Genomic DNA, 19,007 nt, shown 5'->3' with positions numbered 1-19,007 from the left:
ATTGCGGTACTAAATGTTATAGTCGTGTTGAACTATCATGATTTACAATGTATTGTATAATGTATAATCCAACAAAGCATGAACAGGAAGCTATTGAAAGGTTTTTGGTTATGATGTTTATTAACGCATGATGCTAACTGCCCAAAAACGAGAATTTGTAGGAATTCATAGTTAAATTCGCACATGGTTTAAGTTAGCAAAAGAAAAAATGTCTCTATTGCACAACGATAAACACGTAACCACACATAAAACAACAAATAGTGCAAGCTACTCCACTCAGGAAATTCCATTTTTAATGGAGATTCCTTTTTCACGTGTAAGAGATGTAGAAAATTCTAGTCGAATTCATTTTTTTACAGTTACAGTATGGTCTTAACGAGTTTCACCATCTTGTAAAACGTTAAAGATATAACGATACATGAAGCAAGAACAAAGCAACAACGTCCAAACACCACGTCTCGTAATAGGGAAGATCTCGAACTCGGGTATCCAAAATCTGAGATCCGTTATGACGCATGGCATATTCCGCCCAGAAAATTGCTCGTTCTAGGGGAGTTCCGTTTCGATCTTTGTATAGTCTAGACAATTTCTCCATATTTTCTTTATAACTGAAGTAACGACTTAATTTAAATTTACATTCTAGCAACCACCTACTCACATTAAATTGCCTAATACTTCTCTGATTTGCCTTAAAAAATTCTCGGTGGTAATTTCTTTGTAATCTAGAGAAAGCCCCAACTTTTCGCGAACGACCTTTGCCGCATGAACGTTTTGATCGGTGAAGAAGGGGATACAGATCCGTAGTCTAGTGGTAATGGCACCCGCCCGGCAAGCGGTAAACGTGTGGTTCGATTCCCACCGGAGAAGTAACATTGAAACACTGTTTATGACTTTATGAAACGTTTAGATGAAGCATGAATAATTTATCCATCCCTTTTGCTATGTATTAAGCACTTTAAATCTTCTTTTTCAACGTCGTTGTTTTTGACTTACGTAAGTCAACTTTTTTATTAAAGTTAATCACAGCCACAAATTATTATTTGCAGGTTTTGCCCTGTCATTTGGTTACGTCGCTCGCTGTACATAATCATAGTCAGCTAATGCATGATGATAGCCACCCGTATTGGTCAAACGTAAGCACCACAAGAAACTTGCGTCGGTTACGGACCCGCTTCCGGATGCGGAGTTGTTATAAATGCATGTTAGCAAAAACTTTCTTCCGTTGCGTCATCCGGGCCCGTTTGCGTATGCGAAATAGCTATAAATCGGCCTTTATGTTGCATAAACAACTAGGATTTGAGCGAAACTATTGAACACACAAATAGAGAGTCATGGGAGGATTTTTGATTATGTTCTTTTTTGATATCTTGGCATTTATCTAATAAAACCAGCGATGATTAGGCGAATCTGTCCTAAATATCTAGATCGTAATTCAGTAGTAGGAACAAAGAATCGTAACTTAGATATGAAAATGTGTTCGCCTATAAACATTTATATACATACGTCAAAGTACTACAATGAGTAACACTGGTGACGACATTTTACGAACCGCAGCGATAAGTTTCATGTTTATTACATGATAGCTGCATTTCATTAAAATAAATATGTTTGTGAAGCTAAATTCAAAGACAAATCTGTTCTAATTCATCTGTATTTTGCAAGTTAGAAAATGCCCAGAAGGAGATTCACTATCTTGTACAATAATAAAAACATAACTACACCTAAAGCAATAAACAAAGCAAGAACGTCCAAGCTCAACGTCTGGTAATGAGGAAGATCTCGAGATCGGCTATCCAAAATCTGACACCCATTATGACGGATGGCATATTCCGCCCAGAAAAGTGCTCGATCTAAAGGAGATTCTTTGCAATCTTTGTATAGCTTAGAGAGATTCTTCATATTTTCTTTGTAACTGAAATTACAATTTAATCAATAGTTTCCATCCCAGCAGCTGCTACTCACACCGGATTGTTTAATACTTCTCTTATTCGAATTAAAACAGTTTCGGTGGTAATTTCTTTGTAATCTAAAGAAAGCCCCAGTTTTTCGCGAACGATCCTTGCCGTGTGAACGTTTTGATCTAGGAAGAAAGGAATACAAATCATTGGTACTCCATGGTACACAGCCTCCTGAGTGCTCAAAGCCCCACCGTGTCCTATGAATAATTTCACGTTGGGATGACCTAAAAGACGATGGTTTATTTTTGTGGGTCTTGGAGTTCGACGAACCTAGAATGTCGTTTTGAGGTAACCACTGTCTAACGATAACATTTTTCGGCACATCGTCGATTTCGCTTTCAAATTTCCAAATCACGATTTCTGACAACTCACTGAAAGCATCCAATAAAGATCTTTGTATCTTTTTGTTTAAAAAGTCGGAGCGTACAATTGTACCTAAGGAGAAGACGATAACGCCGTTTTTAGCACTATCTAGAACCAATTGAAGTTCCTAAAAAGGTTCATTAAATATTATAAAATTACATAAGCTTGACGTACTTTAGGTAATTTTTTGGTACTTGCAATGTGCAGACCTCCAACGGGAATGACATTCGGAGTCAAAGCTTGAGGATAATTCAATAGAACATCGTGGTTAGAAAACAGTAGAGAAATGTGACGCTCTAACTTCTTCAAAGGTGGTATGTCGTCACCGAAAGTTTTTACAAGTTTTTCTTGTAATTTAGTGGTAATACGAGATTTAAGTGCGATTTCGCTATACGTGAAAATGTGGTTCCAAAACCGTTCTCTTAAAGTCATATCTTCCCCATACGGAAGATCGTACCATGGGATATGTGAAGATTGTAAAGGGGTTCCAAAGGGGTGGGTTAGAAAAGATGGTACAGGCCAAGGGGTGGTTGCAATTGCTGGAGGGTAGTTGAACCTGTGGATTAACGGACAGAAGCAGCAGCCCCAAATAATGTCAAAAATGATTAAATCGAATTTGAAATTCCGAGGATAATTTAACAGTTGTTGGAGTCCTTGAGAATGAAGGGACTCTTCACAAACTGCAATGCCTATATCAACCGTCCAGACAACAGTTTGAATACCCTTACTTCCTATTAAGTCGCTCAAGTTGAATTTAGATTGTAGCACTTTGTAAGGTCCTTCTACGTAAATGTGGGTCCAGTTTGCAAATTGCTCCTCGTCTTTTTCTATGTTCATAAATGTGACGTTGTGGCCTTTCTCGGTTAAACCCAAAGCGAGAACTCGGTTCCATATTTGATGACTCTGTGAGTTTACCGTCGATACGTATAGGATATTAGCACAGAACACATATTTTGCACTCAGAATGCACAAAACCAAAAACTCGAACATTGTCTTCAGAACCTAGCAAGTTTAGCGTTAGTTCATTTATGTCAACCGCACAATGAATTATCTATTCAGAAAATAGGTATATAGTGTGAAAAAATGACGATAGTATATGTAAAATACAAATGAATAAATCACATTTGAGGAAATATTATAGCTTAGTCTGGTGATAACTAACTGGAAAACATACGTAAGTCATGTCTGCTATCAGTATATTAAAATTCGAAACTTTATCGCAATTGCATTGCAGTCGTTCAAGAAGTGGTTTGTCACGGTACAAACAGAAACTTGTTTTCGAATCAATATTGGAAATATCGGACTTGATTTTGGAGTTTAACAGTTGTTGTTGAGGAGTTAACGTAAAAGAAAGAGAAATTTGATCACTGCTTATGACTTTCTTTTCCGCACGGAAAGTGGTACCATTACGAAGGATTCCCAAAAGGGTAGGTTAGAAATGATAGACAATACTTTGAGCCCTGTAGGTACATTGAATTTAGTGACAAAATAAAGACGCAATTTTTAGTCACTCTTTATTTAATTAGTACCTTCCACGTCTGTTTCCATGTTGTCCTTTGACGTCGAGTAATGTAATGTTGTGGCCTTTTTTGCCTAAACCAAAAACAAATTTGATGAGTCGATGAGGGTAACGAGATACGTATTAAAATATTTGCACAAATTAAATTTCAAAATATTTTAGAACTTGGCAAAGTTATCAGAGCTTTGATAAAGACAAAAAAATCACAACACGTGTGACGAATTTTTATATATGTGGAAACTACAGATGTATAAATCAATGTCTAAAAAAATAGTATAGGTTAAAATTATGATAATTAACTAGTAAGTACAAGGTAAACATGCGCCATGTCGACTTTATCGCGGTTTTAACTATTATACTTGTTGTTTCAACAATTTGTTTTTGTTTTTGTTTAAATTGAATGCTAAAATTACATAAGTTCGCAACTTTATCTCAGTTGCGTTACAGATTTATTTCTTCTAGAACAATGCCCTTTTAACACTGATTTTTTATCTCTGTAAAGTTTAAACGTTTCAACACTGGTGTGGTCATAAAGTTGTTTATTTAAGGAAAATTGGTTTATAGTTTCCCGGTAAGTTATAATCATTGCCTTTTCGCTATCTTGTATAACAAAAAACACATAACCACACATAAAGCAATAAACGAAACAACAATATCCAAACTTAACGCTTGGTAAAACGACAGATCTCGAGCTGGGGTATTCAAAATCTGGCATCCATTATGACGCATGGCATATTCCGCCCAGAAAATTCCTCGTTCTAAAGGAGATTCTTTTCGATCTCTGTATAGTCTAGAGAGATTTTTCATATTTTCTCTGTAACTGAAACAACAATTTAAGACAAATTTATTCTAGCAGCTACCTACTCACACTGAATTGTCTATTACTTCTCTTATAAGGCCTAAAAAATTTTCGGTGGTGATTTCTTTGTAATCGAGAGAAAGCCCCAATTTTTCGCTAACGATCTTCGCCGCATGAGGGTTTTGATCAAGGTAGCAGGGGATACAAACCATCGGTACTCCATGGTAGATGGCTTCTTGAGTACTCAAGGCTCCACCGTGCCCTATGAACAGCTTCACGTTGGGATGAGCTAAAATGCCATGATTTATTTTTAGTAAATTTGGTATTTGTCGAACCTAAAATGTCGTTTTGAGGTAACCACTTTCTAACGATAACATTTTTCGGCAGATCGCCGATTTCGCTTTCGAATTTCCATACCACGATTTCTGATAACTTACTAAAAGCTTCCAGTAGAGATCTTTGTACTTTTTTGTCTAACAAGTTGGAGCGCAAATTTGAACCCAAGGAGAAGACGATAACGCCGTTTTTCGCGCCATCTAGAACCGATTCCAGTTCCTGAGGAAGCTAATGAGATGTTTTAAAATTACGTGAATTGTACGTACTTTTGGTAGTTCTTTGGTACTTGCAATGTGGAGACCTCCAACGGGAATGATGTTCGGGGTCAAAGCTTGAGGATAATTCAGCAGGAGATCATGGTTAGATAACAGTAGAGAAATGTGACCCTTTAACTTTTTCAAGGGCGGTATATCATCACCGAAGGTTTTTGTCAATTTTTCTTCCAATTTATTAGTCATGCGAGATTTTAATGCTATTTCGCCATACGTGAAAACGTAGTTCCAAAAACGTTCAATCAAGCTCATATCTTCTCCATTCGGAAGATCGTACCATGGGATATGTGACGACTGTAAAGGATTCCCAAAAGAGTACGCCAGAAATGATGGTAGAGGCCAAGGGCTCGTGGCAATTGTCGGAGGATAATTAAACCTGTGGATTAACGGGCAGAAACAGCAGTCAAAAATAACGTCAAAAATGATTAAATCGAACTTGAACGTTGGAGGATAGTTTAGCAGTTGTTGCAATCCTGAAGAATGCAGAGCCTCTTCACAGGCTGCGATGCTCAGATCATTAATCCAGACAACACTTTGAGTCCCTGTACTTTCTGCTAAATCATATACGTCGAATTTAGACTGCATTAGGTTGAAAGGACCTCAAACTAAATATAAAATGTTCAGTCAGTTTTTGTTTATGTGGTACCTTCGACGTAAATGTGGGAACAATTTGCGGATTGCTGCAAGTTTTCTTGTAAGTCTACTAATGTGACGTTGTGGCCTTTCTTGGCTAAACCTAAAGCAAAAACTCGGTTCCAGATTTGGTGACTCGGTGAGCTGACCATCGATACATGTAAGATATTAGCACCCAACACATACTTCGTACCCAACAAAACCAGTAGTACCAACATCGATTTCAACTGTTTAAAACCAATTGAAGTGCATTCACTGTGCGTACAACGAATTATATCTACCGAAATTTAAATATTTCAAACAAAGCGATAATGCAAAGTGTAATAAACGTAAAGAATAAATGCATAAATTGAGTTCAAGGAATTATTAATGATAACTGCAAAACGTATAAATTACGTTGATTTTATCGCGATTTTAAAAAGGTCGTGTTGATCCATTTTTCTTTTTAATTTACGGCTGTATATGACGGAAACAAACGAGTTGGAGATTATAATAAATATCGACACAGACGGCAGACATACAAACGGACGGAAAGATGCTATTCTAAATTTCCGTTACAAAAGATGTTTTTAGATTTTAATTTGTCTTTAATTTTTGACCACCGTCAATTACAGTTTTAACAAATTTTATAATCTTATATAGTAAGAAAATTATAACAAGACTTGCTAAAACTAAACACGTAGCAACATCCAACCCAGAAACTTTATAAAATGGAAGATCCCGCACTGGAGGACTCAAAAATTGCGCACCATCTTGACGAATCGCAAACTCTGCCCAAAAAATCGCTTTTTCTAAAGGAGTTTCGCTCCTATCTCTATAAATCGTCGAAACTTTTTTCATGTTTGCAGAATAACTAAAAACAAACTTCCACTATTATGTTCGAAATTAAACAACTTACCTTGGATTATCCAAAATTTCTCTTATTTTTCCTAACACGTAATCCGTCGTGATTTTTTTAAAGTCGAGAGAGATCCCCAAATTCCTATTTACAATGTACCTTGCGTTGATGTGTTGATCATAAAAGAACGGCACGCAGATCATTGGTACCCCGTTATAGATGGCCTCTTGGGTACTCAAGGCGCCACCGTGTCCGATAAACAGCTTCACATTCGGGTGACCTACAACACTATGGGTTTATTTTTTCTGGTTGGGTGCACCCACAAACCTAGAATGTCGTTTTGGGGCAACCACTTCCTAACAATGACGTTTTTGGGCAAATTATCGAGGTCGCTTTCGAATTTCCAGATCACCGTTTCTGAAAATTTACTGAAAGCTTGAACTAGAGATTTTTGTGTCGTCTTGTCTAGCATATCTGAACGGATATTCGAACCCAACGAAAATAAAATGATGCCGTTTTTGGCATCATTCAGGACGTTTTCTAGGTCCTAGAACACCCGTCGAGTACACTGAACACTAAAGAATTGTACCTACTTTGGGTATTTCTTTGCCCCTTCTGGTATGAAGACCACCAACAGAAATAATATTAGGCGTCAAAATTTGTGGATAGTTTAAAACGGGGTCATAGTTTGCTAGCAACAAAGATATGTGGTTCTGTAGCTTCTCCACAGGTGGTGTGTCTTCCCCAAAAATTTTCCTACCGGATTCATATTCCAATTTCTTGTATTGGGTGTTTCTGATGAAGCTTTCCATGAACGTGAATAGGCAGTTCCACAGGCGTTGAATCCAAGTCATCTCGTTGGTATAAGCTAGCCCATACCATGGTACGTACGATGGGTATAAATGATTGCCAAAATTGTATGACAGATATGAAGGTAAAAGAAACGCGGTGACCGCAATAGTCGGAGGGTAATTAAACTTGTGAATAAGTGGATAGAAACAGGTTCCTACCGTAGCATCAATAATGATCAAATCAAACTTGAAATTCGAGGGATATTCCAAAAGTTGTTGAAGACCTCGACTTTTTAAACCCGCTTTACATGCTACGAGGCAAAAGTCTGCGAAATGGGTTATAGTATCCATAGGGCCGTTGTCCGCCATGTCAAGCATATGTACGGGTTTGTCAAAACTTTCAAGCACACCTTGAAATTGAAAATTGTTGAAAAGTATCTAGGGTTTGTGAAGATATACCTTCCATGTATAGGTAACTGTAGTTGACGGCGTTGACTTTGTCTTGGTTGGATCCTATTAAAGTGACGTTGTGGCCTTTCCTGGTTAGACCCAAGGCGAAGGCACGGTTCCATATGTGATGGCTTGGTGCTGGTATTGGGGAAATGTAGAGGATGTTGCTACTAAGCACGCAGTTGATACTCAAGCACAAAAAAAGGACGAATTGGATCATCGTGCAAGAATTTTTTGTGCTTAACATGCACAGAGTTGCCGCTTTGGTAGTCTTGTTTTTTTTTAATATGGATTTCTCGGGTCAAATATGGGTTGTCGCGTTCAGTCAAAATCAAGTACTGAATACCTAATATCTTTCTATCAAACTTGGTACGTATTACTAAACGTGCAACTAATTTTCCTTGGCAGGTCAATAGATCAAAATTGAAAATGTCTTGAAAGTTGATAGCGCTAACCAATTTATAACCAATCATGTCTGTCATTGAATAACGACATACAGAATATTCTTTTATTTTTTCAGAGGTACCACTTGATATATAACTCATTTATTCTTATTTTCTTTCCAGGTAAGCACTCGAGCGTTTTTCATCTTCCGCTCCAAGAAGTTAGTTGATACAAGCAAGTATATATCAAAAATCCAAATCCTTGTTGTCCGATTCAGAATTGTTGTTATTTTATTTCGTACAAGAAAATATCTATCCAGCTTTTTGTTTTAAAACCCCTTTTTTCAGTTTGAAGATCTAATGATAAATTAAATATTCAGTTAGATGAGTTTTTGAAAAACTTATCAGTCGACTTGGCGTTCTATTAATCTTCTGAGTCACTGCTTATTATTAAACAAAATTAATGGCCGATTTTACGTACCGCAGCGATAAGTTTTGTGTCTACTACGTATGGAATTTAAAATAACATAAAAAATGTGCATTTAAAATATGCAAATTCTTGATTTTCAAATTTCCGTATCACCATTTCCGACAATCTGTTGAAACTTGAAGTTGGAAGGCGAAGGAACCACTAACCCCAATTTGGTACTTAACGCAAAACAAGAACCTTGACCACCGCGTGTGGTTTTCTTGATTGAAACTTAATTGTTATTGGACTACGTTATCGAAATGCCCATTATAAATCACGCGGCTGACTTTGACGTGGTCAATTTTGTTTCCTGTTGTCGGGTTACGCAATTGGATAATTGCAGCGGAATGTCGAGACATTGCAAAACATACATTTGCTTCTGTATTTTAATTTGTTTTTATTTTTTGACCACCCTCAATAAGAGACGTAACAAATTTTACAATCTTACAAAGCAACAAAAGTATTGCAATAGTTGCTAAAACCAAACACGCAACAACGTCCAACCCTGAAACTATATAAAATGGAAGATCCCGTGCCGGAGTGCTCAAAAACTGGGCACCATCATGCCGAATCGCGTACTCTGCCCAAAAAATCGCCCTCTCTAAAGGAGTTTCGGTCCGATCTCTGTATATCCTCGAAACTCGTTTCATGTTGGTGGTGTAGCTAAAAACAAAGTACCACTAAGATGTTTGAATGTAAACAACTCACCTTGGATTATCCAAAATTTCCCTTATTTTTCCGAAGACGTAATCCGTCGTGATTCTTTTATAGTCGAGAGAGATCCCCAACTTCCTGTTTATAATGTCCCTTGTGTTGATGTGTTGGTCAAAAAAGAAAGGCACGCAGATCATGGGTACCCCGTTATAGATGGCTTCTTGGGTACTCAAGGCGCCCCCGTGTCCGATGAACAGCTTCACATTCGGGTGACCTACAACACTATGGGTTTATTTTCCCCGGTTGGGTGCACCCACAAACCTAGAATATCGTTCTGGGGCAACCACTTCCTAATAATGACGTTCTTGGGCACATTATCGAGCTCGCTTTCGAATTTCCAGATCACGGTTTCCGACAACTTACTGAAAGCTTGAATTAGAGATTTTTGTGTCGTCTTGTCTAGCATGTCTGAACGGACATTGGTACCCAACGAGAACACAACGATGCCGTTTTTGGCACTGCTAAGAATGTTTTCTAAGTCCTAGAACACCCTTCGAGTACACTAAACACTAAAGAATTGTACCTACTTTGGGTATTTCCTTGCCCCTTCTGGTATGCAGACCCCCGACAGGAATAATATTAGGTGTCAAAATTTGCGGATAGTTCAAAACGGGGTCATAGTTTGCTAGCAACAAAGATACGTGGCGCTCTAGCTTCTCCACAGGTGGTGTGTCTTCCCCGAAGTGTTTTTTCGCAGTTTCGTATTCTAATTTCTTTTGTTGGGTGTTTTTGACGACGGTTTCCATGTAGGTGAATAGGTAGTTCCACAGGCGTTGAATCAAAGTCATGTCGTTGGTATAAGGCAACCCATACCAGGGTACGTACGCTGGGTTTAAGTGATTGCCAAAATTGTAAGATAGGAACGAAGGTAGTAGAAACGGGGTGACGGCAATAGTCGGAGGGTAGTTAAATTTGTGGATGAGCGGGTGGAAACAGGTTCCTATCGTAGCATCAGTAATGATCAGATCGAACTTGAAATCCGGTGGATATTCTAATAGTTGTTCAAGACCTCGGCTTTTTAAACCTGCTTTACATAGTATGAGGCAGAAGTCTACGAACTGGGTTATGGTATCCATAGGGCCGTTATCCGCCATGTCTAGCATGTCCACGGACTCGTGAAAACTTTCATACGAACCTTGAAAACGCAAACTGTTGACTTAATTGTATTTACGGTTTTTGGAAAAGGTACCTTCTATGTATAGATGAGTGTAGTTGGCCGGGTTGACTTTGTCTCGATCGGGCCCTATCAACGTGACGTTGTGGCCTTTGCTGGCGAGACCGAAGGCGAAAGCTCGGTTCCATATGTGATGGCTTGGTGATGGTACCGGGGAAATGTAGAGGATGTTACTGCTGAGCACACAGTTGACACTCAAGCACAAAATAAGGAGAAATTTAATCATCGTGCACGAATTTTTGAATAGTGGTCTTTCAGCATCACAACCGAACTGTTCGGAGGATCTGATAAACCACTATCGTTTAGAGGGACCAATCTATTTATTTGTCCTTGACACATACATAGTTGATAGTGTAATTACACAGTTAAAGCCATCAGAGTCCGTGATAAGCCGAAATAGATATAATAGATGTAATTGGTAGGTAATGTTGAGTGACACGGAGAGCGGGTCCAGAGTCTACTTTTAGCCTTTCTGCTTTAAACACACCTAGTTGCACTTTAGTTTTTGACTGTGGAATTCCTAGTTCGAGTATGGGTTGTCGCGTTTCGTCAGAATTGTGTACTGAATGCTTAAAATTTTGCACAAGGTTTCGTACGTCTTACTAAACGCACAAATAATTTTGTTTGGCAGGTTAATACATCAAAATTCAAACTCTTGTGAGTTGATAATAAACTAGGAAATATATAACCAATTAAGTTTGACCTTGAAAGTCTAGAGTATAGTTGGTGGAAACAATATATCGAGTGTCCTACTTTACGCAAAAAAATGCATAAAATGGTTTATTTAAAGTCTTCGAAAAATTCTTAAATGATGTCCTTGTAAATCAGTTTTTCGATTTTTTATTGCTTATAGGAAAACGATTTGGAATTTATGTCAAATCAAAAATGCGTTAATAAAATGACTAGCGATAATTTCAACCGTCTATGATGATGCATTTTCCTACTTGTTGATGTTTATGGTGACCTTTAGTTTCATTTAAGAACACGATTAGTTTTTATCATTTATTTGAAAGGTCATCCCGAAAATGTGGAAAATTGCGTATCCGATAAAAACTGATTCGCTCTTATTTTAAAAATTTTTGAGCAATGTGAAACATTCATTTTCGTTGTAGGCGTATTATTTTCATTGGTGAAATTTTATTCGCATCGTTCTTGCTGGAAAACGTTATCGAATTACGCTAAATGTTTATTATAAATTAGAAATAATGCGGCTGAGTTCGTGGTCAATTTTATTTTTCGTTGTCGTATTACGTAATTGTTGACGAGCTCATCAAGAGTTAAATGTCGGGTCATTCAAAAATAAATACACACAAAATACTTGCACATTTTAATTTGTCTTTAATTTTTGACCACCCACAACTAGAGATATAACAAATTTTATAATCTTGCATAATAACCAAGTTATAAAAATACTTGCTAAAACTAAACACGCAAGAATATCCAAGCCCGAAACTAGATATAATGGAAGGTCCCGTGCCGGAGTACTCAAAAACTGCGCACCATCATGACGCATCACATACTCGGCCCAAAAAATCGCCCTTTCTAAAGGAGTTTCGGTCTGATCTCTGTAGATCGTCGAAGTTCTTTTCATGTTTGCGGTGTAACTAAAAACAAACTATCTATTAATACGTTTCTAATTAAACAATAAACTACCTTGGATTATTCAAAACTTCTCTTATTTTTTCCAATACGTAATCCGTCGTGATCTTTGTATAGTCGGGGATCTCTCTCGATCTCTAAAATTTTAATTTAGAAAACGATCTTTCTGCCGTTAAAAAATTATTGTCCATAAACAGAAACTTAGCAATATCTGTAATTTTAGTTATTTTTTGCTGTTTTTAAAACTAACGATTTGCCCACAGATTGCACTAGAAATATCTTCTTCGTATTTATTTGCCAACTTTGATGCTGCCTCCACCAATTCTTCGTCTGTACTATTCAACATTTCCTGTGGTTCCAGAAAAAAAAAATAGTTTCTGACGTTTTTCATGCTTTCAAACCTATCTTTAATTTGAATATTTAAAATATCAAGAGCAGGATAGAAAACGGTTGTTTTAAATTTTTCAATGGGATCTTTGAAAACGGCATCTTCACGTAATTCGTCATGAAACAGTTTTACTTTTTTTATACGTTTATTTGAAAAAGAATTGTTAATTTTCCAGGTATCAGCACATTTCCTTGATTCCTCCATTATTTGTTCAAAATTGTCACGTAGGTATACTTTGAAATTTGTCTTTTAGATGTTCCATCCATTTACAAGCCTCATCTAAAGTAATATTTGAACTCTGTAAAGTTTTTGAGACCAAATTAACATTTTCTAAAATTTTGCATTGAAATACTAATAGAGCAACAAATTCAAATGAATCCATTTTTTTACGAAGAGCTACAGCTTCATCTATTTCACTTTTCTTTTTTGATGTTAAAATAATTTCAGCTCATAATTGTTGAGAGATTATATCTAATGGCAATTAGAGAATCAAATCTCGATGACCATCTGGTGGGGCATAACTTTTTTAAAGTTTTTTTTATAACACACTTATCATTTTCTTTCATCTCAATGTTAAGTTGTTGCCATCTCGGTAAACTCTCACTGAAATAGACGTATATAGCATTTATTAAATCATAAAATGTGGAAATTCCTGGTATATTCTTAACAGAATCATTAAGGACTAAATTGAGGTTATGTGTAGCGCAATGAACATATTCGGCGTTCTTTCAAGTTCTTCATTTTTTTCATACCATTTTCCCGATTTTTTAATTTTCATTTTCTGGATTTTATATCACAATTTTTCGTTTAATTTTTCACATTTTCAATTCCTCGATTTTCCAATTTTCAATATTTAGATTTAACAATAATTTTCGTGTTTTCGACCCCAATTTTTCGATCTTTAAGTTTCTCAATTTTTAATCTTCCGATTTTTGAATTTTCCGTTTCTTCAATTTCTCAAGTTTTTAGATTTCTCGAAGCTTTCATTTTATACTTTTGCGTTTTTTCATTTTGAGTTTTCAATTTTACAATTTTTCTATTTTATAACTTTTCCATTTTGTTTATTCGGAAAGTAGAAAATTCGAAAAATTGAAAAATCGGAAAATTGAAAAATTGGAAAAAATTGAAGAAACAAAAAATTGCAAAATCGATAAAACGGAAAATCGAATGGAATTTGTTTTTACGAATTTTTAACTTTTTTTTTTTTAAACTTTTTAATCTGTATTTCAATTTTTCGACTTTTGGAATTTTCTGTTTCTCATATCTAGGTTTATCGTTTTTTTTGTTTTTCGATTTTTCCGTTTATCTTCTTTTTTAGTAAATATTTCAATTTTGAATTTTCCGATTTCGGCCTATTTCGATTTCTCGATCTTTTGAAGTCTCAAGTTTTCGATTTCGATTTCTTGGTTTTTCGATTTTCAAAATTTTCGATTTTTCTAGTATATATTTTAAATTTTCGATTTTTAAAATTTTTCATTTTTCCCTTTTATAATCTTTATGTTTCGATTTCCCGATTTTAATTTTTTAATGTGTTTCAATTTTTCCATTTTTGGAATTTTCGATTTCTCATATCTCACTTTTCCAATTTTAAAAATATTTCGATTTCTCGATTTTTAAGTTTTCGCTATCTCAATTTTAAACATCGCAATTTTGGGAATTTTTCAATTTCTATATTTTTCAGATTTTCGATATTTTCATTTTCCCGATTTTGTAATTTTCATTTTCTTGATTTTATATCACAATTTTTCATTTTTCCATTTATCTTTATTTTTTCAATGTTTCTTTGGATTTTATAATTTTTTGTTTATTCAATTTTTTACATTTTCAATCTTTGACTTTTTAAGTTCTTGATTTCCAATTTTTTTATATTTCGAAGCTTTCATTTCGTACTTTTTCAGTTTTACAATTTTTCTATTTTATAATTTTTCGATTTCGTTTATTCGAAAAGTTAAAAACTCGAAAAAATGAAAAACTAAAAACCGAGAAACTTGAAAATCTAAAAAAAAATTAATGAATTGAAGAATGGGGAAGAAGAAAAACCATTCGAATTGAAAAATTGGAAAATCCAAAAATTGTAAAATCGAAAAATTATAGAATCTTGAAAATTGTAAAGTCCAAAAACTGTGACATTCAAACACCGAAAAATTGAAAAATTCCAAAAACGAAAAACTGAAAAAGTGAACAACTTTAAAAATTATAATTATTAGGACTGTTACATAATTAAAATGAAAACTAGAAAAACTGCAAATGAAAAATTAAAAAAACGGAAAATTGAAAGCAGAAAATTGAAAAAATAAAGAAAATTAAAAACCCACAGGAAAAATTGCAAATCGAAAAATTGACGAAATTAAAAACTGTAAACTCGTGAAATTTGCAAACTAAAATTTGAAACATCTAAAAGTTGGAAAATCAAAAACTGAAAAATCGAGAAATCGAAAATTTTCAAAAATCGAAAGATTGAAAAATCGAAATTTTGGAAAATCGAAAAACCGAGGAATTCAAACTGAAAAAAGATCGAGAATTCAAGATGTCGAAAAATCTAAATATCTAAAATTTAAAAAATAGAAAAATTACAATAACGAAAAATTTAACATTTAAAAAAAACAAAATCGAAAAACCGAGAAATTGAGAAATGGAAAAATGAAAATTTAGAAAAACCAAAAATTGAAAAGCGTAAAAAAAATTAAAATCGGGTATTCGGAACGTAAATAAAATAAAATCGAAAAATTGAAAAATTTTAAATTTAAAAATTCGAAAACTTGAAAAACCGAAAAACTGAAGAAATGAAAAACCAAAAAATCGACAAATTGAAAAATCTCAAAACTGAAAAGTCGAAAAATTGAAAAACCCAAAACTCGATTTCCGGTAAGTCGAAAAATCAAAATTTAAAAAGATGAAAAATGAAAATATCAAAAAACTGAAAAATATAGACATTCTCAAAATTGAAATGTTGAAAAATTGAGAAATCGAAAACTTGAAAAATCCAGAATCGAAAAAAAGAACGAAAAGTAAAAACATTTTAAAATCGAAAAAACGAAAAATCGAGATGTAAGAAATCGAAAATTCAAAATCGAAAAATTGGAATACACGTTAAAAAGGTTAAAATCGGGAGATCGAAGCATAACAAAACATAAAATCGAAAAATGGAGAATTTTAAAAATCTAAAAAAATTGAAGAAATAAAAAATTGAAAAATGGAAAAGCCGAAAAATCGAAATTAAAAAATTGAGACATCAAAAGATCCGAGAAATGGAGAAATTGAAATAGCTCGAAATCGAAAAACCGGAAAATTTAAAACTGAAATACATATTTAAACTTAAAAAAAACGATAAATCAAAATATTCAAAATTCGAAAAATCAGAAATTTTAAAAATCGAAAGATCGAGAAATCGATATATCAAAAAAGTGAAAAATTTTAAATTAAAAAATTGGAGATATTGAAAAATCCCAAAATTGGAACAACGAAAACTTGAGAAATCGAAAAACTGAAAAATCGATAAATTGGAAAGAGGAAAAATCGAAAAATCAAAGAATTGATTAATAGAGAAATTGAGAAATGTAAAAATGTTTTTTTTTTTAAATTGCAAAAATTGTAAAACTGAAATATCGAAAAATTAAGTAAACTAAAAATCAAGAAATCAAGAAATCGAAAAATTGTAATTCAATTTTGTTTTATTTTTCCAAAAAAATTTCGATGTCGAAGATAAAAATTCAACACGGATTCATAGACCATAGGTACACTGTTACTTCTAGAAATCGAGAAAAAATTAATGAATCAAAGAACGAATTAAATCGAAAAATGTTCGTAAAGTCCAAAAACTAACATTCAAAGATCGAAAAATTAAAAAATTCGAAAAACGAAAAATTGAAAAAGTGAACAACTAATAAAAATTATAATTATTATTACATATCTAAAATGAAAATTAGAAAACCTGCAAATCAAAAATTGAAGAAACGAAAAATTGAAAACAAAAAAAATTGAAAAATCCAAAAACTGAAAAAATTCAAATTGAGAAAAAGAAAAAATATAAAAACTCGTTCCTCGCGCGTTAAAATATCTCGATTATTAATCACCTTTATTAACAAACTTGTTCGTTAAATAGCTATTAATTTACCTGATCTCATTTTCAATTCCAATGAAAACCCCTTCTTTAAAAATTGCACATTTTAAAAAAATATATCAGTTACGTTACGGTCTGCGCTCCTTTTGACGCTGCGCCCCCCCGCATTGCGGGATCTGCGGGGGTGCTATTTACGCCACTGAAAGTTGATTTCATTGTTTCTTTATTTCAGCAAATCGATAATTTAAGAACATCATTAGTTTCTTATTTTTCTCGCTTCCTTTATCGAAATTTTCAAGGTAGTAATTTTCGGAAAGTAATTTTCAACCTCGTTTCCATTTATTTGAAAGTTACTTTTAAAAACGTGGAAAATTACATATGCGACAAAAATTGTCTCGCTCGTATTTTATAGACTTTCCAGAAATGAAATATTCATTTTTGTTGTAGGCGATTTTCAGTTATGAAGGAAAATGAATTTTCCTTTGCACTACTGGTACAGAACTTATTGCAAAAACGAGTTCGTATTCGCAATGGAATTGGAAAACAGTTTACATTTTTTGCTTCATCGTTAATTTTAAAATTTCATCCTCTCGAAAAATTATGTATCCATTCATGATAATTTTTATACATTATAAATTTTTCAAAATAAAGCCCCATTTGTTATAAAGTAAGACGTTTCAATGAAAATAAACAAACAAATAAATAACTGAAATTGTTTGCGGAAAACAGATTTATTTGACACGACTTGATGAAACGTGTCGTCAATTTGAATTGTGTTTATGTAAATTTCTGCTTTGTATTTTAAACTATTGTTTTTGTTTTTGTGATACGATAAAGCCGTCAAGCAGTGTTTCTAAAAAAAAAATGTTAATAATAATTAAGAATGCAAAATCAAAAAATATTTACAAAGAATTCGATACCTGTCATACGTTATAAAGTCACCCGATTTCACTATCAAATTCAAAGCAAGGTTGCAATTTTTGTGTATTGTTGGTTGCCTAACTAAAATTGCGTTCGCCGTGTCACGCTTATTTCAGCTTTAATAACGTTCAATTCACCTTACAAAACACCAATTTATCATTTTTGTGCACATTTAATTGCTACGTTTGTAGGCAAAAACCTTAATTGATTCAAAATTAACCTTGCAGCCGAGCTTCGAACCCCTTCTTTATCAACTTTCGCCCGTTCTGCCTCAGATGCCGCCACTCTCGCGGCCGTCGCCGTCGACGCATATGGCCGCTTGTGTCTTCACTAATGTCAGTTCGCGTAATTTTTTTTCTAGTTTCGTAGTGATTCGCCGGATTTTTATTTCCTAGTTAGTTATGTGGTGGTTTTCCGTGCGTGCGCCCCTCCCGCACTAGCATTTTCACCAGTGGCGTGCCTCAATTCCCCCCCAATAACCGTAAGTTTACCATGTTTTGTTGGTTATGTATTTTTATTTGTTGTTGTCGACGACATGTGAATTGTTTATAACCTATATCTGTCCGAATTCGATCCGAAGGGGCGCTTCGACCCTCGTTCCGGCACCAACTGGCGTGAAAATTCGCAGTTGCGGCTTTGTTTCAACACAACTGCGATCCAGCAAGCCGCGGATTAAACTTTGTCCCATTGGGCAAGACCGTGGAATTCGGTGCGTTGGTGTGGAAATAGCCCCATTTAGAGTACGTGCAATGATCAATAAGCGCCTTATTGTTTTTGTTTAGACGTGGTCACAGTCGGCTGCGCCTCGTTTCGCCGTCCGTCTTCAGTACCCAAAACAATCGTGGCCTTCTCGATTGATTTTGTCATTCGAATGTGTTCTCGTTGCACAAACTAGACTCTAATTCGTGTCGCCCGAGTACGTGGGTGTTGTTTAGTTGAAAAATCAATTATCGATGGTTCAGAGACCATATTTGGCGCAAATTGCTTTCGCAAGCGTTTTTCTAATTGGTGAAATTTCTTGTTTGTTTATTTTCGTGGGTAATTTGGGTCGGAATGCGCTGGGAGCAGGTTGTCGTGAAGGCGGCTTCCTGTTAGACATCGTGATGGATTTAGAGGATGACTGAGTGTATCGAACAAAGTTTCGAGGGTTTCCAAGGACGCCTAATTTCGTATCATAGTCGAATTTAATATGATACTGCTAAGTGAATAGAGTTCAAACGGTTTTGTAAAGGTTGAAGTTCATTGTGTGTGTTGGATGGGTAATTTGAATCAGAGGCGGCAATGAGGTTTAATTGTTACCTGTGTTGGGGTTTTTTGCACGACGAAAAAGGGAAATTTAT

At 34.7% G+C, this 19,007-nt stretch overlaps 4 protein-coding genes across 15 annotated transcripts in view; 1 reads left to right on the top strand and 3 right to left on the bottom strand.

Annotated features, from left to right (window-relative positions):
* LOC135131536 (tyrosine-protein phosphatase Lar) overlaps positions 1-19,007 on the top strand; it is a 305,692-nt gene that overhangs the window by 142,285 nt on the left and 144,400 nt on the right. Inside the window, exon 1 of one of the 10 annotated variants that reach the window (XM_064059321.1) lies at positions 17,971-18,148. The exons of the other annotated variants lie outside the window; for them this stretch is intronic. The gene's annotated coding sequence lies outside the window, so the exon portion shown is untranslated. Of the gene's footprint in view, positions 1-17,970; positions 18,149-19,007 lie in introns of those variants that run through there. 10 annotated transcript variants of the gene reach the window in all.
* On the bottom strand, positions 1,636-3,400 carry LOC135131516 (UDP-glycosyltransferase UGT5-like). Its single transcript, XM_064059296.1, has 4 exons — positions 2,496-3,400; positions 2,229-2,448; positions 1,963-2,182; positions 1,636-1,912 (listed from the first exon to the last, which is right to left on the bottom strand). Exons 1-4 carry the CDS (start codon positions 3,309-3,311, stop codon positions 1,663-1,665), a joined length of 1,506 nt encoding a protein of 501 aa, XP_063915366.1. The 5' UTR covers positions 3,312-3,400; the 3' UTR covers positions 1,636-1,662.
* On the bottom strand, positions 4,166-6,134 carry LOC135131427 (UDP-glycosyltransferase UGT5-like). 3 transcript variants are annotated; one of them, XM_064059177.1, is made up of 6 exons: positions 5,894-6,134; positions 5,684-5,846; positions 5,242-5,623; positions 4,975-5,194; positions 4,709-4,928; positions 4,166-4,660 (listed from the first exon to the last, which is right to left on the bottom strand). In XM_064059177.1, exons 1-6 carry the CDS (start codon positions 6,096-6,098, stop codon positions 4,423-4,425), a joined length of 1,428 nt encoding a protein of 475 aa, XP_063915247.1. In that variant the 5' UTR covers positions 6,099-6,134; the 3' UTR covers positions 4,166-4,422. The 3 variants fall into 3 exon arrangements, with proteins under 3 accessions (XP_063915247.1, XP_063915246.1, XP_063915248.1); XM_064059176.1 differs by having other exon boundaries at positions 5,242-5,846; XM_064059178.1 differs by having other exon boundaries at positions 5,077-5,194; positions 5,242-5,846.
* Positions 6,760-11,013, bottom strand: LOC135131301 (UDP-glycosyltransferase UGT5-like). The gene is made up of 9 exons (XM_064058968.1): positions 10,715-11,013; positions 10,053-10,660; positions 9,787-10,006; positions 9,520-9,739; positions 9,216-9,474; positions 7,969-8,230; positions 7,312-7,919; positions 7,046-7,265; positions 6,760-6,998 (listed from the first exon to the last, which is right to left on the bottom strand). The coding sequence occupies exons 1-9, from the start codon at positions 10,923-10,925 to the stop codon at positions 6,775-6,777; spliced, it is 2,832 nt and encodes a 943-aa protein (XP_063915038.1). The 5' UTR covers positions 10,926-11,013; the 3' UTR covers positions 6,760-6,774.

The sequence above is a fragment of the Zophobas morio genome, unplaced genomic scaffold (genome assembly GCF_036711695.1).
Source record: "Zophobas morio isolate AGI-343-1 ecotype UQ-CSIRO unplaced genomic scaffold, CSIRO_AGI_Zmor_V1 ptg000020l, whole genome shotgun sequence".
Taxonomy (NCBI): Eukaryota; Metazoa; Arthropoda; class Insecta; order Coleoptera; family Tenebrionidae; genus Zophobas; species Zophobas morio.
Note: the sequence above shows the minus strand (reverse complement) of the source record. Positions and strands in the feature narration are given on the sequence as shown.

Bases quoted from the DNA above. Each gene is read 5' to 3' on its own strand.
- LOC135131516 (XM_064059296.1), bottom strand. From the start codon at position 3,311: ATGTTCGAGTTTTTGGTTTTGTGCATTCTGAGTGCAAAATATGTGTTC. The intron at 2,449-2,495 runs GTACGTCAAGCT...GAACCTTTTTAG, and splicing joins GTACCAAAAAATTACCTAAA to GAACTTCAATTGGTTCTAGA. The intron at 1,913-1,962 runs GTGAGTAGCAGC...TTGTAATTTCAG, and splicing joins GAAGTATTAAACAATCCGGT to TTACAAAGAAAATATGAAGA.
- LOC135131427 (XM_064059176.1), bottom strand. From the start codon at position 6,098: ATGTTGGTACTACTGGTTTTGTTGGGTACGAAGTATGTGTTGGGTGCT. The intron at 4,929-4,974 runs GTTCGACAAATA...ATGGCATTTTAG, and splicing joins ACCTCAAAACGACATTTTAG to CTCATCCCAACGTGAAGCTG. The intron at 4,661-4,708 runs GTGAGTAGGTAG...TTGTTGTTTCAG, and splicing joins GAAGTAATAGACAATTCAGT to TTACAGAGAAAATATGAAAA.
- LOC135131301 (XM_064058968.1), bottom strand. From the start codon at position 10,925: ATGATTAAATTTCTCCTTATTTTGTGCTTGAGTGTCAACTGTGTGCTC. The intron at 10,661-10,714 runs GTACCTTTTCCA...TGCGTTTTCAAG, and splicing joins CACTCATCTATACATAGAAG to GTTCGTATGAAAGTTTTCAC. The intron at 9,475-9,519 runs GTGAGTTGTTTA...CTTTGTTTTTAG, and splicing joins GAAATTTTGGATAATCCAAG to CTACACCACCAACATGAAAC.